Source organism: Panthera pardus, unplaced genomic scaffold (assembly GCF_024362965.1).
Source record: "Panthera pardus isolate Hobbes unplaced genomic scaffold, ASM2436296v1 HiC_scaffold_6, whole genome shotgun sequence".
NCBI lineage: Eukaryota > Metazoa > Chordata > Mammalia > Carnivora > Felidae > Panthera > Panthera pardus.
This window is the reverse complement of record NW_026526991.1, coordinates 6,192,702-6,210,885: the sequence shown is the minus strand read 5'-3', so window position 1 is coordinate 6,210,885 and position 18,184 is coordinate 6,192,702. Positions and strand designations below refer to the sequence as shown.

At 58.4% G+C, this 18,184-nt stretch overlaps 1 protein-coding gene across 4 annotated transcripts in view; it reads left to right on the top strand.

Annotated features, from left to right (window-relative positions):
- Positions 1–18,184, top strand: part of KIAA0930 (KIAA0930 ortholog) — a 39,188-nt gene that overhangs the window by 9,949 nt on the left and 11,055 nt on the right. For all 4 annotated transcript variants that reach the window (XR_008419687.1, XM_019447171.2, XM_053895769.1 and 1 more), the window contains 4 exons: positions 13,289–13,440; positions 17,106–17,231; positions 17,336–17,413; positions 17,773–17,874. Coding sequence is in view for 3 of the 4 variants with exons in the window: in XM_019447171.2 (XP_019302716.1) it covers positions 13,289–13,440; positions 17,106–17,231; positions 17,336–17,413; positions 17,773–17,874 (458 nt within the window). In the remaining variant the exon portion in view is untranslated. The remainder of the gene's footprint in view (positions 1–13,288; positions 13,441–17,105; positions 17,232–17,335; positions 17,414–17,772; positions 17,875–18,184) is intronic.

Below are 18,184 nucleotides of genomic sequence, written 5' to 3'. Positions count from 1 at the left end.
TGACCTGCCCCCACCCAGGTAGCCTGTGGAGGTGGGGCCCTGGGCCGTGGCCAGGGCCACGAGCAAGTGGTCTCCTGCCCAGGCAGCGGGGTGGGGCGCAGGTGGGCGCGAGGGTGGCCGGTCACGGCTCCGGTCTGGGATGGGGCACCTTGCGCGTGTGTCTGGGAGCCTCGGCGACCCTGCAGAACCGCAGCTTGTCTCGTAGGCTCTGTTTTAATGTGTCAGAGCGAAGCAGTGAGTCAGGAGTTCGAACAAGGCCACAGCAATGACGAGCTCACAGGAGATGGAGCTTTGAATGTGCGGCTACTCTTGGGCCATAAGTGCTCCGGCAGGATTGAGGTATCTGGGAGCAGTTTGTGGGGAGTGAGGTGTGGCGTTGAGTGCCAGTGGCCGCGGGCCATTTGCAGGCGCTGCCGTTCTGGAGAGTCCAGAGGATCGCTTTTGGGAACCTCGGGCCAAGGACCACTCGGGTGGACGCCCTGCCCCGTGAGAGCGACCTGGCGGTCAGGGTCAGGGTTTATTTTTCACTATGCCCGGGGCCTCATGCAGAGCCCGCTCTCGGAGCCGGTGCTGATCCGCCCTGGCATGGATTCCAGTCCCAAGTCCCAAGGCCCGTTATGGCCCTTCTGGGTAACCTGGGTCAGGTGCCTCTGTTTCCCGCACCGCGAAGTGGGTCATTAGGGAGATCCCGGATGCGACCGAGGGTCGTAAACGGGCTTCGAGGATTTCACAGCGCCGTGCATGTGTGAGAAGGGGTCGGGAGTAAAGTGCTTGCTGGTGGAGGCTCTGGGCGAGCGTCGACGCCTCCGTGGTGTCTGTCCTCTGAGCCAGCTGGAAGCCGGAGGTCAGTCATCACGACCATATTTATTTGTTCAGCCTTCGCTGGTGCCTGCTGGGGGCCCCGCCCTGTGCTGGGTACTGGGTCATCCTGCCAGCAAGGTGTCTCGTCCTGGAGGGGAGGGACACCCAGGCAGGTGTGTGGAGCCGGCTGCCGAGGCCGTGGCCCAGAGCTAGGAGCGCGGCTCGGAAGGCAGCCCCGGGCAGGAGTCTGGTCCTGCCGCCTGCTTGGAACTTGACGTCAGACGAGTGACTCGAGCTGCGAGCTTCACGTTCCTCATCAGCTGAATGGAAGCAGTGACTTCACCTCACAGGGTGTCTGAGCTGGAGTGTGCATGGAGGCGGAGGTGGAAGGGATCAGGTGCTCCGGTGCAGGTGGCCTGGGGCGTTGGGGGAGGTGACAGCTGTGGTGTCAGCACAGACAGGCTTGAGACCGACCAGCACGGCCGGGGGCAGAGACCCTACGGTGGGGGGACTGGCAGGCCGAGGCTACGTTGGAGTTTGGCCAGGGAGGAAGGGCGGGGGACCACACTGCAGACTTTGGGGGGGCTGTCTGGAGGGCCTGGCTCATATGGTGAGGAGGACGGGGAACCGGGCAGGGGTGTGGGGCCTCACCCGATCTGGCCACCTTGCATCACCGAAACCCCATGCTTCCCGGAGGACTGGCCAGGCCCGTGGGATCCCTCACGTGGGGACCGTCTGACCAGTGCTTCCCCTTCCAAGGGCCTTATCACCACAGCCGGGCACCCCGGGCAGCTCCTTTGTTTGTCTTCTGTGCCCCGAGGCAGGGTCTTCAGCCAGCTAGGAGCACTGAGAGGCACTGAGAGGCACGAGTTGGTGAAAGGCCTATTGAGGGGCCACAGAGGCCTATTCATCCCGCCCCGGCTGCAGGGGTGTGGGGGTGGCCAGGGGCCAAGGTCTCCCTGGGACTCTCCCCAAAGAGGCTAGTTGACCTCCCACCTTTGGGAGGGGGCCAGGCGGAGCAGAGGCGTGCTCTCAGGAGGCCCCTCCCCACAGCAGAGAGACTCCGCCCCACTCCCTCCCCGCGGAACCCTTCAGGGCTCCCTGGCCCCTGCCAGCGTGGAGGCCCGGAGGCCCCATTCAGTGGGGTCCTCTCCAGCTCTGGCTCCCACTGGGCATCTTTACCCCTGGACCCCTTCACCAGCCGGCCTCACCGGGCATCGCCCCACAGGGGGGCCTTGGATGTTCTTCCCCTGCCCTCACCCACTTAACCTGTAGGTTTGAGCCCTCATGTGAAACCCCTCCTCAGGGGAGCCTCCCTAGTGTTCCTGACCCTTACCGAGGCAGTATTAACACTCGTGTGTGTGTGTGTGTGTGTGTGTGTGTGTGTGTGTGTGTGTGTGCGCGCGCGCGCGCGTGTGGGTGAGTTGTGGATAAATCCTCCCTCCCCTGATGCTCGGGGGGGCAGGGGCCGCCCCACACCCCGCACTGAGCATCCAGCCCCTACGAGTGCCACCCCATGCCTTTTGGCTCCAGATTAAACAAGGTGTGGATGGGAGTGACCTTGGACAACCGTGTCTTCACTGGTAAATGAAACCTGCTTCACACACTGTTAACGTCGGCAAAACAAGTGTTCGGCACAGTGCCCGGCACTCGGTAAACCCTCGGTGTTATTTCAGTTCAGAAGTGTTTCTAAATGTACGACAGAGTATGTGACAACCAGGAAGAGTCGTTCCAGAACTCTGAACACTAACCACCGCGGGCCTTTGGTTTACTTCCTTCAGTCTGTCTTAGGCTTATTCATTTGCTTATGTGTGAGGGGGGGAGGGGAAGAGAGAGAGGGAGAGGGAGAGAGAGAATCCCAAGCAGGCTCTGCGCTCTCAGCTCAGAGCCCGAAGTGGGACTCGATCTCACAAACCATGAGATCCTGGCCTGAGCCGAAACCCAGAGTCAGACATCTAACCGAATGAGCCACCCAGGCGCCCCTTCTGTGACTTTGAGAACAGAACACGCTCAGGGCACTGAACTCGAAGGGTATGAGGAGAGTCATGGTGAAGAAGGCCCCTTTCTCTGTAGCCTGTCTTGGGACGCCGTGGTGGCACCAGCGAGGGCGTGAATAACGCCTGCTCACCTGCCAGCGTCCTGGGGAGGGCTTCCCGTGTATCCGCTCATTAAAACCCCCAGTAACCCCGAGAGGTGGGTTCCATTCTTGCTGTGGTCTTACAAGTGGAAAACAGGCAGCCAGGGGCCTGGGGTCTGCCAGGCACCGGCCAGACCCGCTGGAGCCCGGCGCCCGCCCTCCTGTGCCTCCGAGCGCCAGCGTTCGGTCGCGGCCGGCTGTCCCGTTAGCTGGGGGGACCCCTCGGGCTGCTTTGCTGCTCACTTTATCCTAGAGACCTTTCCTCACTGGCGCAGGTAGAGCTCTTTCCCTTCTCGTGGAACAGCCGCATCGCAGCCCACTCTGTAAACGATCTCTGACCTCTGTCGTGACTTCCCTGTTGAGGGGACCATTCCAGTATTTCGCAAAGGGCTACAATTAGTTACATTATTTGGGGCAAACCCTCCAGAGGAGAATTGCTGGGTGGAAGGTATGAGCATTTGTGGTTTTTGTTCCCCGCCGTGTCTGCGGAGATCGTTACCCGTTCACCTTCTGCTGCCAGACGCGAAGTCCTGTGCCTCGGCATCCCCTTCACCCGGGGGTGTTGTCAGGTGTTTAGATTTTTGTAGATCGAAGAGGCGAAAAGTAGATGTTTGTGGTTTTCATGTGACATTCCTGTAATTGTGTAAGTGGAGCCTGTTTTCACGTTTGAATCTCCCCTCGCCGTTTGGATCTGCCTTTGCTTTGCATCCTGTTTCATTTTGTGTGCGTTAGATGAAACTTGTTATTTATTAGGGAAAATAAACCTCAGTTAAGCGTTCCAGTAATTTTGGGGCGCCTGGTGGCTCAGTCGGTCAAGCGTCTCATTTCAGCTCAGGTCATGATCTCCCAGGTCGTGAGTTCGAGCCCCACATTGGACTCTGTGCTGACAGAGCGGAGCCTGCTTTGGATTCTGTGTCTCCCTCTCTTTCTGCCCCCCGCCCCCACCCCCAACACTCACTCTCTCAAAAATAAATAAACATTAAAAAATTAAAAAAAAACAGTTCCAGTAATTTTTCTGGTGTGTTTTCTTTTGTTTACGATGCATGTGGTGCTTTTTTTTCCCCCCATAGAAATATTTTATTTTTATGTAGTTTGATTAATCTTTTGTTTGAAATCTTATGCAGTCTATTTAGAGAGGCTTTTTCATCTCTGAGAATAAAAAAATTCTCTCACAGCTTATTTATTAATTTTTTTACGATTTTACTTTTAACATTAAAAGCTTTGATCTTCTGGAGTTTATTTTGGTTGCGCACAGACCCAGCCTCGTTCTTTTTCCTTAGCCTGCCAGTTGCCCCAAGACCAGTTGCTGAAGAGTCGGTCTCCAGCCTGCTGGTTCGAAGCGGCATGTGTATATAAACTAAATTACGGTGTGTTTTTTCTGTGTTTGCTTTCTGTGTTCTTGCCTTGATCTGTCTGCCGATGTGTATCACCATGTTGCTTTCATTAACCAGTTCGTTCATTTCACTTGCTGATTCAGTTAGCCAATATTTATTGCTTCCTGTAGGCTGAGCACTCTTCTAGGGACTAAGTATGCAGCCGCGAACAGTATGATCACAGGGGGAAAATCTTCATACCTTCACGGAGCTTACGTTCTCATGGGGCATCTCTGTTCTCCTAGGGGCAGGTGTTGGCAAAGCGTGGGCCAGTTCTGGCCTGACGCCAGTTTCTGTGTAAATAAACTTGTGTTCGAACATAGCCATGCTCATTTCTTCACATGTTGCTCTGGGTGATTTTGTAGGTGAGACAGGACCATATGGCCTGCAGAAGCTAAAGTATTTTCTGTCTGGACCTTTTCAGGGAAAGTGTGTTGACTCCCGTCCTAAGGAAAGTCCGAGAGCAAAGTAACTAAATAGGTAAAATACGGATGATGTGCTACAGGGCCAGGTTCAGGAAGCTGGAGAGGAGACGTTGGGGTGGGGGTTGCAGGTTTCAGTCGGGTCAAGGGCTTGGAAAGGCTTCCCCGGGAAGGCAGGCGTTTGAGTGAGGTGCTGGAGGGAGGCCAGGAAGCACTTGATGGAGATTCGGAGGAAGTATCCCCCGCAGGGAGGATTTTAAGCAGGGAAGGGACAAGAACTGATTTCACAGGACCAGTTAGAAAGCCGTACCAGTAACGCGGGCAGGCAGGCGATGGTGGCTTGGGCCCGGGGGGAGCAGTGGTTCCCGAGAGATGGTTGGATCCCAGGTTTGTGAGAAGATGGAATCCATGAAATGATACAAAGTCACAGTGGCAGGGAAAACAGAGGAAGCAATGGTACAAATGAACAAACGTGTGCATCAACAAACCTGCCCAGGAACATGATGGAAAAGTTTTTGTTGGAGTCAGCTTCCGGTCGAGATGGTAGCTGGAAGGTGATGCAGGGTCGGGACTTTTCTCGGGTTGTTTTCTAGCATCCGGTGAACCTCGACGTTGTATTTGCCACAAGTCTGTGGGTTAACAGGTCCCCGCTCTCTCCTCTGTTCTTGACCTCGCTGGTCGGTTTCTGTCCTGCAGGTAGACCCACGGCCCCGGGCAACACCAAAGGGTGATGACGGGTGGTTGGGGCTGTTAGTAGTGCCTGAGGGTTTTGGGCTTTTTCCGGTGTGGTTTTTAACAACGATAGGAACTCTGCCCCCACATGGTTCTTCCCGAAGTGTCCTGGCCGTTCGCGCTAATTCGGACACATTCTCTTGGCATTTTCTGTTGGCTCATGTTAGGTGACCAAATTACTAGAGTCGCTCCCTCTGTGATTTGAATATTCCCAGCCAAGATCTCGGCAAACCTGTCAATTATTCAAGTCTTTGAAAAAAAAACTCTGAACGGAGTATTTCTTCCCGTTACACCTTCTGCCTGGATTTATACTTATGACTTCTAGTGTTTGAATAATTTTTCAGTTGAGTTTTTTGCATTTTCCAAGTCAGGTATAATGTCATCTGTAAGTCATGATAATTTTACTGGACTTTCACGATTTCTATTCTTAATATCTTGGTTGTCTAATTGCAGTGTCTAGTATCTTATACTTAATTTGTCTCCAATGTTTTCTACTTGAGCTGTAGACCACGTTTAAGGAGCTACTCATTCATTCCTATTTTATGGAGAATTAAAAAAAAAATTTTTTTTAACGTTTATTATGTATTGAGAGACAGAGAGAGACACAGAGCATGAGCAGGAGAGGGGGCGGCACAGAACCCGAAGCAGGCTGCAGGCTCTGAGCTGTCAGCACAGAGCCCGATGCGGGGCTCGAAGTCACAAACCGTGAGATCATGACCTGAGCCAAAGTTGGTCGCCCAACCAACGGAGCCACCCAGGCGTCCCGAGAAATTTTTTTTTTATTTTTATTTTTTTTTAATTTTTTTTTTTTTTCAACGTTTTTTATTTATTCTTGGGACAGACAGAGAGAGACAGAGCATGAACGGGGGAGGGGCAGAGAGAGAGGGAGACACAGAATCGGAAACAGGCTCCAGGCTCCGAGCCATCAGCCCAGAGCCCGACGCGGGGCTCGAACTCACGGACCGCGAGATCGTGACCTGGCTGAAGTCGGACGCTTAACCGACTGTGCCACCCAGGCGCCCCGAAATTTTTTTTTTAAATCAAGAAGGGGTATTGTATTTTACTGAATGTTTTCTCAGTACCATGGAAATGATCACGTGTTATTTTTTTTTTTGATCTGTCAATGTATAGTGCATATATGGATAGATTTCCTAATATGGGACAGTTTTTGTATTAGATTAAATCCTGCTTGGAAATGGCATATACTTTTTAATATTGCTTTGAAGATTTTTGTGTTGCTGTCCACAAGCCTGTGCTTTCCTGCATGCACATGTATATGCATGCACTATTTTTGGAATCAACATTATGCTGCCTTGTTAAAAAGAATTTGCAGATTTCTTAGGCTCTAAAAATGTATGAGTCGCACTGGAACTAGCTGTTTCTTGAGGCTCTGGTAGAATTGCCCTCTCAAAAACATCTCTTGGCCTGCTACTCAAAGTACCTTTTTTAGAAGTGGCTCTCGGACAGTTTTCTCTGTTGGAATACACGGTTCTCATTTTTAATGGCTGTGAATGTTTTACTCGGGGTGTTGTTACCACGGCTTGCTTATTAAGCCATGTGGTTTAATGGTCTTAAAGTGGACGGGGGTGATTTCAAGGAATGCCTCCCAAAATCTAATTCACGATTTCTCAAAGGTCTGGTCAACGGACAATAATTTGCCGGAGGCAGGGGAAACAGTTGGACCCCCTGGGAGCTGACGGCTGTTAGTTCTTCCCATATGGCCCATCTTCATTATTCATGGATCAGTATTTGGAAATTCACCTGCTTGCTAAAATTTATTGGTGGCCACCAAATCAGTACTTATGGTGCTTTCGTGATTAATTGCAGACATGCGCACAGTGGTGAAAAGTTTGAGTTGCCTGACGGGTGCAGGTTACCCACCCCCTGAGGTCGAACAAGGTGACCTTCTGCTTCTGCCTTGTCTCAGCTCATACGGTACACGAGTGTCCTTTTGCGGTCGATTTAGTGCCTGTATTTTGCATTTTTGTGCTTTGTGTTGGTGATTTTGCTGTTTATTATTTATTTATTTATTTAAAAAAAATTTTTTTTTTTTAACATTTATTTATTTTTGAGACAGAGAGAGACAGAGCATGAACGGGGGAGGGTCAGAGAGAGCGGGAGACACAGAATCAGAAGCAGGCTCCGGGCTCCGAGCTGTCAGCCCAGAGCCCGACGCGGGGCTCGAACTCACGGACCGCGAGATCGTGACCTGAGCCGAAGTCGGCCGCTTAACCGACTGAGCCACCCAGGCGCCCCGATTTTGCTGTTTAAAACAACACCAAGGGGCGCCTGGGTGGCTCAGTCGGTTGAGCATCTGACTTCAGCTCAGGTCGTGATCTCATGGTTCGTGAGCTCGAGCCCTGCTCCCAGTGAGCCCCACTTCTCTCTCTCTCTCTCTCTCTCTGCCCCTCGTTCTCATGCGCCCCCATCTCAAAAAATAAAAATAACAAATAAAGCAACCCCAAACATAATGCTTCGGTCTGTCTGGTCCCAGGCATGAGAAGGCTGTGACCGGCCCTTGTGGAGAAGGTCTGTGTATTAAGTGAGCTTCGCTCAGGCGCAAGTTACTGTGCTGTTGGCCTGCGTTCGGTGTTGAGGAATCGACAATGTATCAAATCAGGTGTCCTGAAACAAACACACATAAAACAAGGTTGCGTGTTGATTGGTGGACGACAATGTGTCCAGAGGCTTGCAGAACCTAACTGGGTGTCCCCTTAGGAGCGCTGGTGTGGCCCCGCCAACCCCGTGCTGGGGTGACATTGTGACCCCGCTGACCCCACGCTGGGGTGACCCCGCTGACCCCACGCTGGGGTGACCCGCTGACCGCGTGCTGGCGTGACACGGCCAACCCCGCGTTTCTGGCTAAAGAACATAACAGGGTGCTCGGGTGGCTCAGTCGGTTAAGCATCTGACTTCGGCTCAGGTCATGATCTTGTGGTTCACGAGTTCGAGCCCCGCGTCGGGCTCTGTGCTGACAGCTCAGAGCCTGGAGCCTGCTTTGGGTTCTGTGTCTCCCTCTCTCTCTGCCCCTCCCCCACTCATGCTCTGTCTCTGTCCCACAAAAATGAATAAACGTTAAAAAAAAAAATTTAAAAGATGGTGCTTTAGGACCCCGGGCCAGCAGGGGAGGTGGCCCTCGGGCGGGGGGGCTGTCTGCAGTGTTTCCCAGGTGAGTGGCCCAGCATCAGGGGCTGCCTGTCTCCCATAAGTCCCTCCACTGGGTTCAAGGGTCCTGAAAACCCGCTGGCGAAGGAGACAGGGACACAGGGACGGGGAGAGTGTTGCAGGTGAGGGAGCTCCCTGCTGGAGTGGCAGCTGCCTGGCTTGTGACCCAGGGGATCTCTTGCTGGGCAGGCCTCGGGAAAGGCCACGTTGCTGAGAGAGACGTGCAAAGCAGCAGCGCAGAGGGTCCCCACGAACCCACGTGTGGATGGAACTTTACAGCTTGCAAAGGACGCTCTGTTGGCCTCTCACCCCGTCCTCACCGTCGGTTCCGGGAGGCTGGCAGGTGAGACCCATCTTACGGATGGGGTCACTGAGGTTCAGAGAGGTTGCGTGAATTGGCTGCCTGGCTAGTGCGGAGTAGAGCTGGGACCTGAACTTGGGTGTGCCTGCAAATTCTGACACCGCACGGTGCCTCCAGGAGCCAGAATTCCCGCCCAGTCTGGACTCTCGACCCTAGCTTTGGACTTGGAGCGCGAGGTCTCCGAAGACTGGCGGGGGGGGGGGGGGGTCCCTTCTCCACCCCCGTCCATTCTCTCTCTTTCGTCAGCCCTATGCCATTCACCAAAAGTTGTACCTTCACGGGAAAAGGGGGTGTCCTCTTACTGTTAACAATACTGGAAATAAAATAAAAGCAGAAAGGAAAAGATAGTCCCTGTCGGGCCCAGCAGCTCCCGTCACTCTCGTTGTTTGCTTCTGGTACTTCCTTGTGGCCCCCCAGCTCTGGTCAGCGTGTCTGCGGCTGAAGCCCTGGGCTCTTCCCCGAACGTCGGATTACACGCCATCCTGGACCTGTACAACTTTTTACTGACGTTACTGGCGCCCAGTTCACGTAAAACAAACTGCATGCGTGTAAAGCGGAAGCCCTGATGGGGTTCGTGGCTGCGCGCACCTGGGGAGCCACCACCACGAGAGGCAGAACGTGTGGGGACATTGGCCATTTGCTGCTTGTCCCTGCAGGCAGAAACCCGCGTAGCCCTTTACGCTTGCCTTGGGCAGGTCTGGAGATTTATCCCTAGCATTGTGTGGATCAGAGTTTGTTTTCACTTTCAGTAATAGGCCACTGACTGGCTGTGTCACGTCGGTCCGTTTTCCTGGCCTCCAGTTTGGGGCTGTCACGAATAAAGCTTCTAGGAGTATCTGTGGCCCGGTGTTTACGTAGACACGTCTCATCTCTTGGGTGAGTACCTAGGAAGGGCTCAGTCGGTGGCAAACATGTATGTTCGTAAGACCCCGCCAGTTTTTGTAAGTGGGATTTTTGTAAATACCAACCCTGCCCTCTTAAAAACGACAGCTCGTTCTTTGTCATGGATTTTTCATTACCAGTGGGATTAACGTTTTCCCACCTTTTTGTTAACTGGTTATGCTACCTCTTTGGGTGTTTCGCCCACGTAGCTGTTAGGGTCTTAGGCATTTCCTTCCGTAACTTCTGTGATGTCAGTTCCTTCTATATTACGGACGTCTGTTGCTCGACTGCGGATTTCTCTCTCCTGGTTTTCGAGTTCCCTTTGATTTTCATTTTGCTTCTCTGGGACACGAGGGCAGTTTCAAGCGTTCCGGAGGACAGCTCTTGACCTTTGTGATTTCTCTTCCTGCTCTTTGACTTTGAGCGTCCCGGGCGTGGAGATGGTCTGGGGGTCTGTGCCACCGCCGTGTCGCCCGTGGCCCCCTTCTGGCGGCTGTCCTGGTGGCTCTTTGACTTGAACACCTCTCCCGCCTCCCGGTGGGACGTTCTTCACCTTGTGTTAGAGTGAGGTGTGCGGGGCTTTCCCTGACAGTTTGAGTTTCTTCCTGCGGGGCTTGTTGGGTTGGTACTAAGATAACGTTAACGATTAACGTTAAGATAACGTTAACGGCGTCCATGGTGTAGACCGAATTTCGAAGCCCCTTGTTCCGTTCAGAGCTCGGCGCTGGGTCTCCTAACTTGCACGTGCCGGGCGCCTGGTGGCAGGCTGGGTGAGGGTCAGCCCTCTCCTCTTCTCTCCCATCGCACCTGCTCGGTGCACACAGTAGGCCTACCCGCCCCCACGCACTCGTCCTGCTTCCACCATGGAGTCATTGCTTTGGGCCCTGGGGAGCCCAGCAAGTGGGGCTTCTTTGGGGCTTGTTAAGTCCGGGACCTGTGGCTGACGGGGGGGGGGGGGGGGGGGTGGGGAGTGCAAGTGGCAGCTGGTGTGTCCCAGCAGAGGTGGCGCTCGCTGGGGTTGGGGGTTGGGGGGAGACGGGGGACGGCTGGGCGCGTGGCACCCACAGACCGCTGCCGGCCACCTGGCTGCTGGGGGTTTGGTGGGGGGCATTTGCGTGCCGGGCCCAGCACCGTCCCCTCCGAGAGGTTTGGGTGTGGCCGGTGGAGAGTGGGGGACCCCGGAAGGGTGGGCTTTGGGCCGAGCCTTCGTACGAGGCGTGAACTACTAGCCGGCCGTCTGCTTCAGGCTCCGGGGTCTGCGGACTTTACTCCTGGGCCGGGGTGGACGGGGTGCGACCAGAGTGTTTTTAGCGCCGTGAAGCAGGGAAACGGGGGCCCCCTCGCCTGGCCCCCGCTGCGCCCCTCTATCGAGGGCAGACGGGTGCTTGTTTTGCGCCCACCCCCGGAACTTTGCTCCTGAAGCCAGACTCCATCCCCCGCCCAGGAAGCCTTCTGTCCTCTGCGCTCCCCGGGCGCGACAGCTGCTCACCGGGCATCCGGGTCCTTCGTTCCGCCAGGTTGCCCAGCATAGCGCGGGGGCGTTTGTCAAGAGCCTGAGTGCGGGTCCGAGGGGTCTGCGGCTGCATCAGCTTCTAACTGTGAGCTTGAGAGGGTCCTTGAACCTCCCGACGGTGGGTTTCTTCTCCTGTGCGGTGGGGCGCCGTGACTGTTGAAGGGCTCCCCCACGTGGGGCTCCTCGCCCACGACCCACAGGTGGCAGGCGCGTCACGAATCACAGCCGGTGGCCTGCTCGTCGTCCCTGACAGCGACTGGGTGCCCAGCTGGCACCGGGTCACTGCCGGGTGACTGGTGTCAGCACAACGAAAGCGATCCCCTGCGGAAGGACGCTGACAGCCAGCTTCTGCCTCTCCGTGGCAGGTGGCGGGGCTTTGAGCCGCGACTCCAGCAACTCACGGCCAGAGTGGCTTCTGGGGAGTTTTCCAGGGCTGACGGGGCGCCTCCCCTCGCCTCTGCAGGGCACCCGCAGTGCCTGAGGTCGGCGTGGTGGGAATTTCAAAGCAGTGATGACACCTGGTGGGCTTGGTTCCACCTGGTGCCGGTGAGCCTGGGGCCGACGGGCAGGCTCCCTGACCTGGACCCCCAATCAGAAGGCCCCTTCTGTCTTCCTCCCTCTGGGAGCCAAGCAGGGCGTGGGAGTGGGTGGGCCACAGATTGCGGGCGGCGGCCTGGCAGAGGGCAGAGGCTGGTTTGGAGCCCCGGTGCTTTGGTCTCGGTGTGGCTGAAATGAACAAAAGCCCGGGGTTTTCTGCGATTCAGTCTTCCAGAGCCTCACGGCTGACCCCGCGGGAGACCACAGTCCTGTGTCGGGGGAGGGGGCCGGCACCGGCCGGCTCTCGGGTTCCCCATCCCTAGGGGTGGGGACTAGGTCTTTCTGGCATCCCAAACCCAGGACGAGGTCACAGTGGTGGAGTAGTTTCTGGAAAAGAGAGGAAGAAACCAGCAACAGTTTAATCTTTTGAGTTCGTGAGAAGCAGCCCTGTCGGGTACCTTGACATTTCGTCGGGTGTGCCCAGAAAGGAAGCCCACCGTCGTAGACCCCGCTCTGTGCCAGGCACGGGCTCTGTATGTGCCGCTTCCCGGGCAGCTCCCGGTCAGTCGACATTCGCTGGGAGGAACCTAGGGACCAGAGAGCCCCAAACAGCCTGCCTGCCGTCACCCAGCAAGTGGCCGAGCTGGAGCGGGCACCCAGGTCTTTCCCACCAGAGCGCTTGGGCGACTTCTCGTGCGGGAAGGACGATGACAGATTTATGTATCCCGAAGAAAAAGTATTTGTAACGAAAGAAAGAGTCCCCCCCCCCCGCCGAAGATCAGGCAAGAACAGATCTGGCGTGAAAGGCTCCGCTGCGTGCAGGGGTGAGGGAGGGGGTGGACGCCTTCCCTGCTTTGTGCCTGCGGCCGGGCTGTTCCTTTAAGTCGGGTTCTCCGTGGGAACTGCCGCAGCCTGGGGTGGGGGTGGGGGATGCTGGCCGAGGGTGGTGCCAGCCTGCCTGAGCTCCCTCCGGAGCCTGAGCCGTCGTCAGCTCCCAGCCCAGACAGCGGTGACGCTGACTCTCCTCAGGGCCTCCCTTCCCTCCGAAGCTGCTGATTCATCCACGCCGAGTCGCCGGGGGCTGTGGGGCTGGGAGCCGGGGCTCTCGGGCTCTGCTGGGTGGAGGCATTGGGCCTGCTGGGAGGTGTCCCTGAGCCCCCGTCCCCTGGCCGGGGTGGGGGGTGGCGGTGAGGGAGCAGGGGGCTTAGCGCATCGCAGAGAGAGCTCCAGCAGATTTCCAAGCAGACATGCAGGTTGGGGGTTGGGAGTGCGGAGAAGGGGGGGGAGACAGGGCTTGGCCAAGGTCACACGCCAGGGCCGGGTTGGCCCGTCCTTTCTCAGTCTTCTCTGGCCTCCCCGCTGCAGGGTGCTTCAAGGATGACCGCATCGTCTTCTGGACGTGGATGTTCTCTACCTACTTCATGGAGAAGTGGGCGCCACGGCAGGACGACATGCTTTTCTACGTGCGCCGGAAGCTGGCATACGCGGGCAGCGAGGGCGGCGTGGACGGAAGGAAGGTGAGCCAGCCCCCCCGGCCCCAGCCCCGCATCCCTGCGGGGTCCGCTCTTAGCCAGCCGCGTCGGCCTCCCTGCAGTCCTCACGCAGGTGATCAGGGGAAGGTGATGCCCACGGAGCACCTGCTGGGTGCCAGGGGCCGCGTGGAGACGGCCACACACGCCCGCTGGTCTTCGTGACCCTGGAAGGGCAGGGGTTCCATCACAATTGTACCTTCGAGGAAGCAGGTTCAGAGGCGAGGTGATTTGGCCAGCATCTCCCAACAGAGCAGAGATTTGACCCCGGGGGCCAGGGTCAGCCCTGGCCACGGGCAGGATGCCGCAGCTCAGAGATGATGCTGGCAGGTCTGAGCCCTTACGTGCAGCAGACACGTTACCTGTCGTGTCCTCCCCGCCCCTGGACAGGTCAGACGGGGAGACCAAGGGCTCCGAGGCGACGTGACTCACCTAGGGTGTTCCCTCCACTAAACCGAAGTGCGCGGACGAGTTTATAAGACAAACTTCGCACATGTCTGTCTGTTTTTCAGAAGCGTTGCTAGCTCGTAAAATGTTTAAGCGACCTGTATGCCAAACGTGGAAATGTGTCGTTTTCCTTTCTGCCCCAAACTGGGAGGGCTGTGGAGGCGGGTCTGGAGCTCACAGACCCCTGGCTCCAGGCGCAGTGGCCTCTGACCCCTCGGCCGCGGCCTGTGAGCTGTGGCCCGTGTGTCAAGTGCGGGGAGCCCCCTCCCTGCCGCGTGCCTGTTGGGCGAGCGTGGCACTCACAGCATAGGTGTTCTGCGAACGGACAGGCCTGGTGGCTGCTGCAAAGGAGACGCCGTGATTGGGTGCCGGCGGCCCGAGAGCCGACGCAGGAGGACCCGGGGTTGGGCGGGGCCCTTGGGCATCCGAGTGGCGCGGCAGCCGGCTGCGTACCCGGAAGTGCGTCACACAGAGCCGGGCGACACGGTAAATCCGGTGACCGGAAGGGGTAGAAGTGGTCGGCAGAGGCCACTTGGGTGAGGTGAGTCTGCAAGGATGGAAGGAGGTTCCCTAGCAGGAGGGGCGATGGCCCAAAGCGGGGGCCTGCAGCTGCGCGAGAGCCCCGTGCATTCAGGTGGCCGCGGGTGGTAGCGTGCGGCCTGGGCACAGAAAGGTGGGGGGCGAAACGAGGTAGGCGCAGGCCAGACCGTGTGGAGGCTGAAGGTCATGGCCAGGAGTTGGGGCTTAGCAGGCTGTCGGGCTGGAGGGGTTGGAGCAGAAACGAGGGAGGGGGTCAGGTGCAGGGGCACGGACATCAGGTCGGGACGCAGGGGGGCAGTCAGCGGGCGGGGTGCAGGGAGGCCGAGGAAGTGAGCTCAACTAGCAGGGCTTCAGGTGACTGAATGTGGGCCAGGTCCCTGACTTGGGCCCAGGGTGAGTGCGATGCCCTCACAGGAGGGGACGCAGGGGGACGGAGTTGACTGTGGGGCAGGTTGAGTGCTAGGTGCCCGTGGGACATCAGACGACGATGTCTTCTGGTGGTGATCTCCTGTCTGAAAGTCAGCAGAGAGACCAGGGACAGGGTCTCGGGTCAGGACCACTGGCTCTGAGATGACACCTGGGGCCGTAGGCATGTGTGGGAAGCGGAGGGAGACTTTGAGGTGTGCCGGTCAGAGGGCCTGGGGCCGAGCTCTGAGCTAGCCTGAAGCCAGAGGGACCAGCAGGAGACGCTGAGCGGCTGGCTGGAGAGATGGGGGTCCCAGGATAAGGGGGCGTGGCCAGCAGGGACACGGGACCTGACGAGCCAAGTCCGGCAGGGTGAGAAGGGGGGCAGGGGGTGCCCTCTGGGAGGGACGAAGAAAAGGCCCCAGTTGGTGGAGTTGGCGGGGGCAGGTATTGGTGGAGAGGTCCATGAGCTGAGCACCTCGGGAGCCTGGCCCAGGGCTCCTCAGCCCCGGGTCACCACGCCCGCCCTGTCGGGGCGGGGGGGGGGTGCATCTGGGAGATCGCCATTCTGGCTTTGTCTCCCCGTGACTTGTCTCCCCGTGACTTGCCATGTGACTGTGGCCCATCAGTTCCTCCCCGGGGCTCAGCCTGTCCGGGGAAGGGGGCCGGGCAGATGCGCACTAAGGTTAGGGTCCTCTGATTGCACACACCCCGGAGACCAGACGTGTGGGATGGCGTGACCGCACGAGTCCCCTGGCAGAGAGGGTGGTGAGCACCGAGGGAGCCTCTCTGGCTGTGACCCTCACTGTGGGCATGCTTTCGTCGCTCAGCGCAGCCCAGGGGCACAGGCTCACCTGAGAGGAAACGGGAACCGCCGAGCATTCTGCCCAAGGGCACGCCGCCAGGGGACCGCAGGGCCGTGGCCTCTGCCCGCCAGCCGGCACCACTCTGGCCTGCCGGCCTCTGCTGGAGCTCACGTTGCAGACATTGGGAGTCTTTTCCCAAAGGCCACCTGCTCAGATCAGAGGCTCTGATAATAAGGATCTGAGACTCTCAGCTGGACCTTGAATTTTGGGGCCGAGGGAGGCCCCAGCTCTGGTTAGAGATGGTTTTCTCAGCCCTACCCAGCCTTGAACTCTCCGGGAGGCAGGCGGGAGAACAGAGAGGCCAGGTCCCAGGCACGCTCCAGGCATGTTCCCAGGGGGGCCAGGTGAAGAGGTGGGAAGGAAAGTTTCTTGGATCCAGGACTGAGGAGTTTGGGGACCAAGTGCAAACTCTCGGGAAGGTTTGGGGAGCATGTGGCAAGTCCAGCTGCCCCCATGCTAGAATGTTCCATTGAACACCGCAGTGAGCAAATGCAGAGGCCCCTCCCCCTCCGCACTGGGAGCACAGAAATGACTCAGACCTGGCCCTGCCCTCGGGGGGCCTGCAGTCTATTGGGACACACAGAGGGCACAACTGGGGACACAGGGCGGTCGGTGCTGTTGTAGTGGGAAGAACGGGGGGGGGGGGCAGGGGCGGTTAGGGGGAGCCCACAAGAGAAGGCGGTGACACCTGGCCTCGGCGTTGTAGGACAGAGTGAGGGGACCACGGTGGCCCAAGGGCATTCCCACTGGAGGGACCAGCACACGTGGAGCTGGAGGGGGCGCCAAGCACCTACCAGAGCAGACTGGGTAGTGTTGGGAGGGCAGGGGGCGGGCGGCGACGTGGGGAGACCCTGCGGGCCTCAAGGGTGCAGGGTGGGCACGGAGGGACACACAGGGAGAGCCGACGGCCGTTCCCAGGCAGCCCCTCCGCCCCCACCGCCCAAAGGAACAGAAAGGGAGGAAAGCGCTGGGCAGGCGCAGTGTGGGCGCTTCCCGCGGCGGCGGCGCCTGCGCGCTGCGGCTTCTCTGCGGCAAGCCCACCCCCTCCCCCTTCCTGCGGCTGAGCTGGTACCCGGTTGCCATAGCGACCCGCGGGAGGGGGGAGGGGGGCTTCCGGCGCTCGGCCGGTGGTGGCGGGTGGCAGGGTGGACAGCCCCCTACAGGCAGGTTGCACGGAAGCCGTGTGGGTGGGACGGGAGGCTGGGCTCCCCACGTCCTGCTGCAGGGCCCGAGGGACCCCCCCCCCCCCCCCCCAGGCACACTTCTTGACCGCCCTGGGGTCGCATCGCTGGAGTCCGCGTCCGCGTGAACACCTGCCCACCCAGTAGTGGGGCGGGGGTGGGGAGGAAGAGCCCCGGAGGCCACGGCCAGGCTCATCCGTGCCCATCCTCGCAGCTGGCAGAGACTGAGCCCGAGGTGGACGTGGAGGTGTACCGGCGTGACTCCAAGAAGCTGCCGGGCCTCGGGGACCCTGACATTGACTGGGAGGAGAGCGTCTGCCTGAATCTCATCCTGCAGAAGGTACAGGGGTGTAGTAGGGGGCGGGGCTCCCGGAGGAGGGCCGTCCTAGGCCCCGAGGGACAGCAGACCCCTCCACGCATGCCGTCCTGCGCGCTCTCTTCCAGCTGGACTACATGGTGACATGTGCCGTGTGCACGCGCGCCGATGGGGGGGACATCCACATCCATAAGAAGAAGTCCCAGGTAAGCCGTGGGGCTGAGGGCCCGCGGGCCTCCTGACGGCCAGCGCAGCCCAGAAGTGGCAGCCACCGGCTGCTCAGGGTTTCGGGGGGGGGGACACCACCCGCCCCCTCCTCCGTCCCTGCCTCGAGGTGAACTTCTGACCAGAAAAAAGCCACGCGGCTCCTGGGGTCCTGTGTCGCCTGCAAGGAGCACACAGAACCAGGTCGTCCCCAGCAGCTCCTTGTGGAGCGACATAGGACCTGACCTGGCTTTGGCCTGGCCCTGAGCAGCGTGACCACAGCGACCTGTCCCTCGAGTGGCTGTGGGCCTGGGTGCGGGGGTCGGGCCTCGCTCAACCCTCCACATCTCCTTCCTTTCAGCAAGTGTTCGCGTCCCCCAGTAAACACCCCATGGACAGCAAGGGCGAAGAATCCAAGATCAGCTACCCCAACATCTTCTTCATGATCGACAGCTTCGAGGAGGTGAGCCACACGCGCCCAGCCATGTCTCCCCTCGGGCTCTCGGTCAGGGGCGCGGAAAGCTGGCCTCCCTGGGGCCTCACGTGTTTGCAGACAGGCGAGGGTCGGTCCCGACTCCGACCCCTGCGGCTCCCCCTCTTCCTGGTGCTGGACTTGGGGCCAGGGGGCCCCCCCTAGCCCTGAGCCTGTTTTCTCATCTGTAAAATGAGCGTCACGATCATGCGTCCTACTTACCTTACCCGTCGGGGTCGAAGATCAAACGAGCGCATGGGTGGAAAGATGCGTCATGAACGCCTATAAAAAGGGCTGCCCG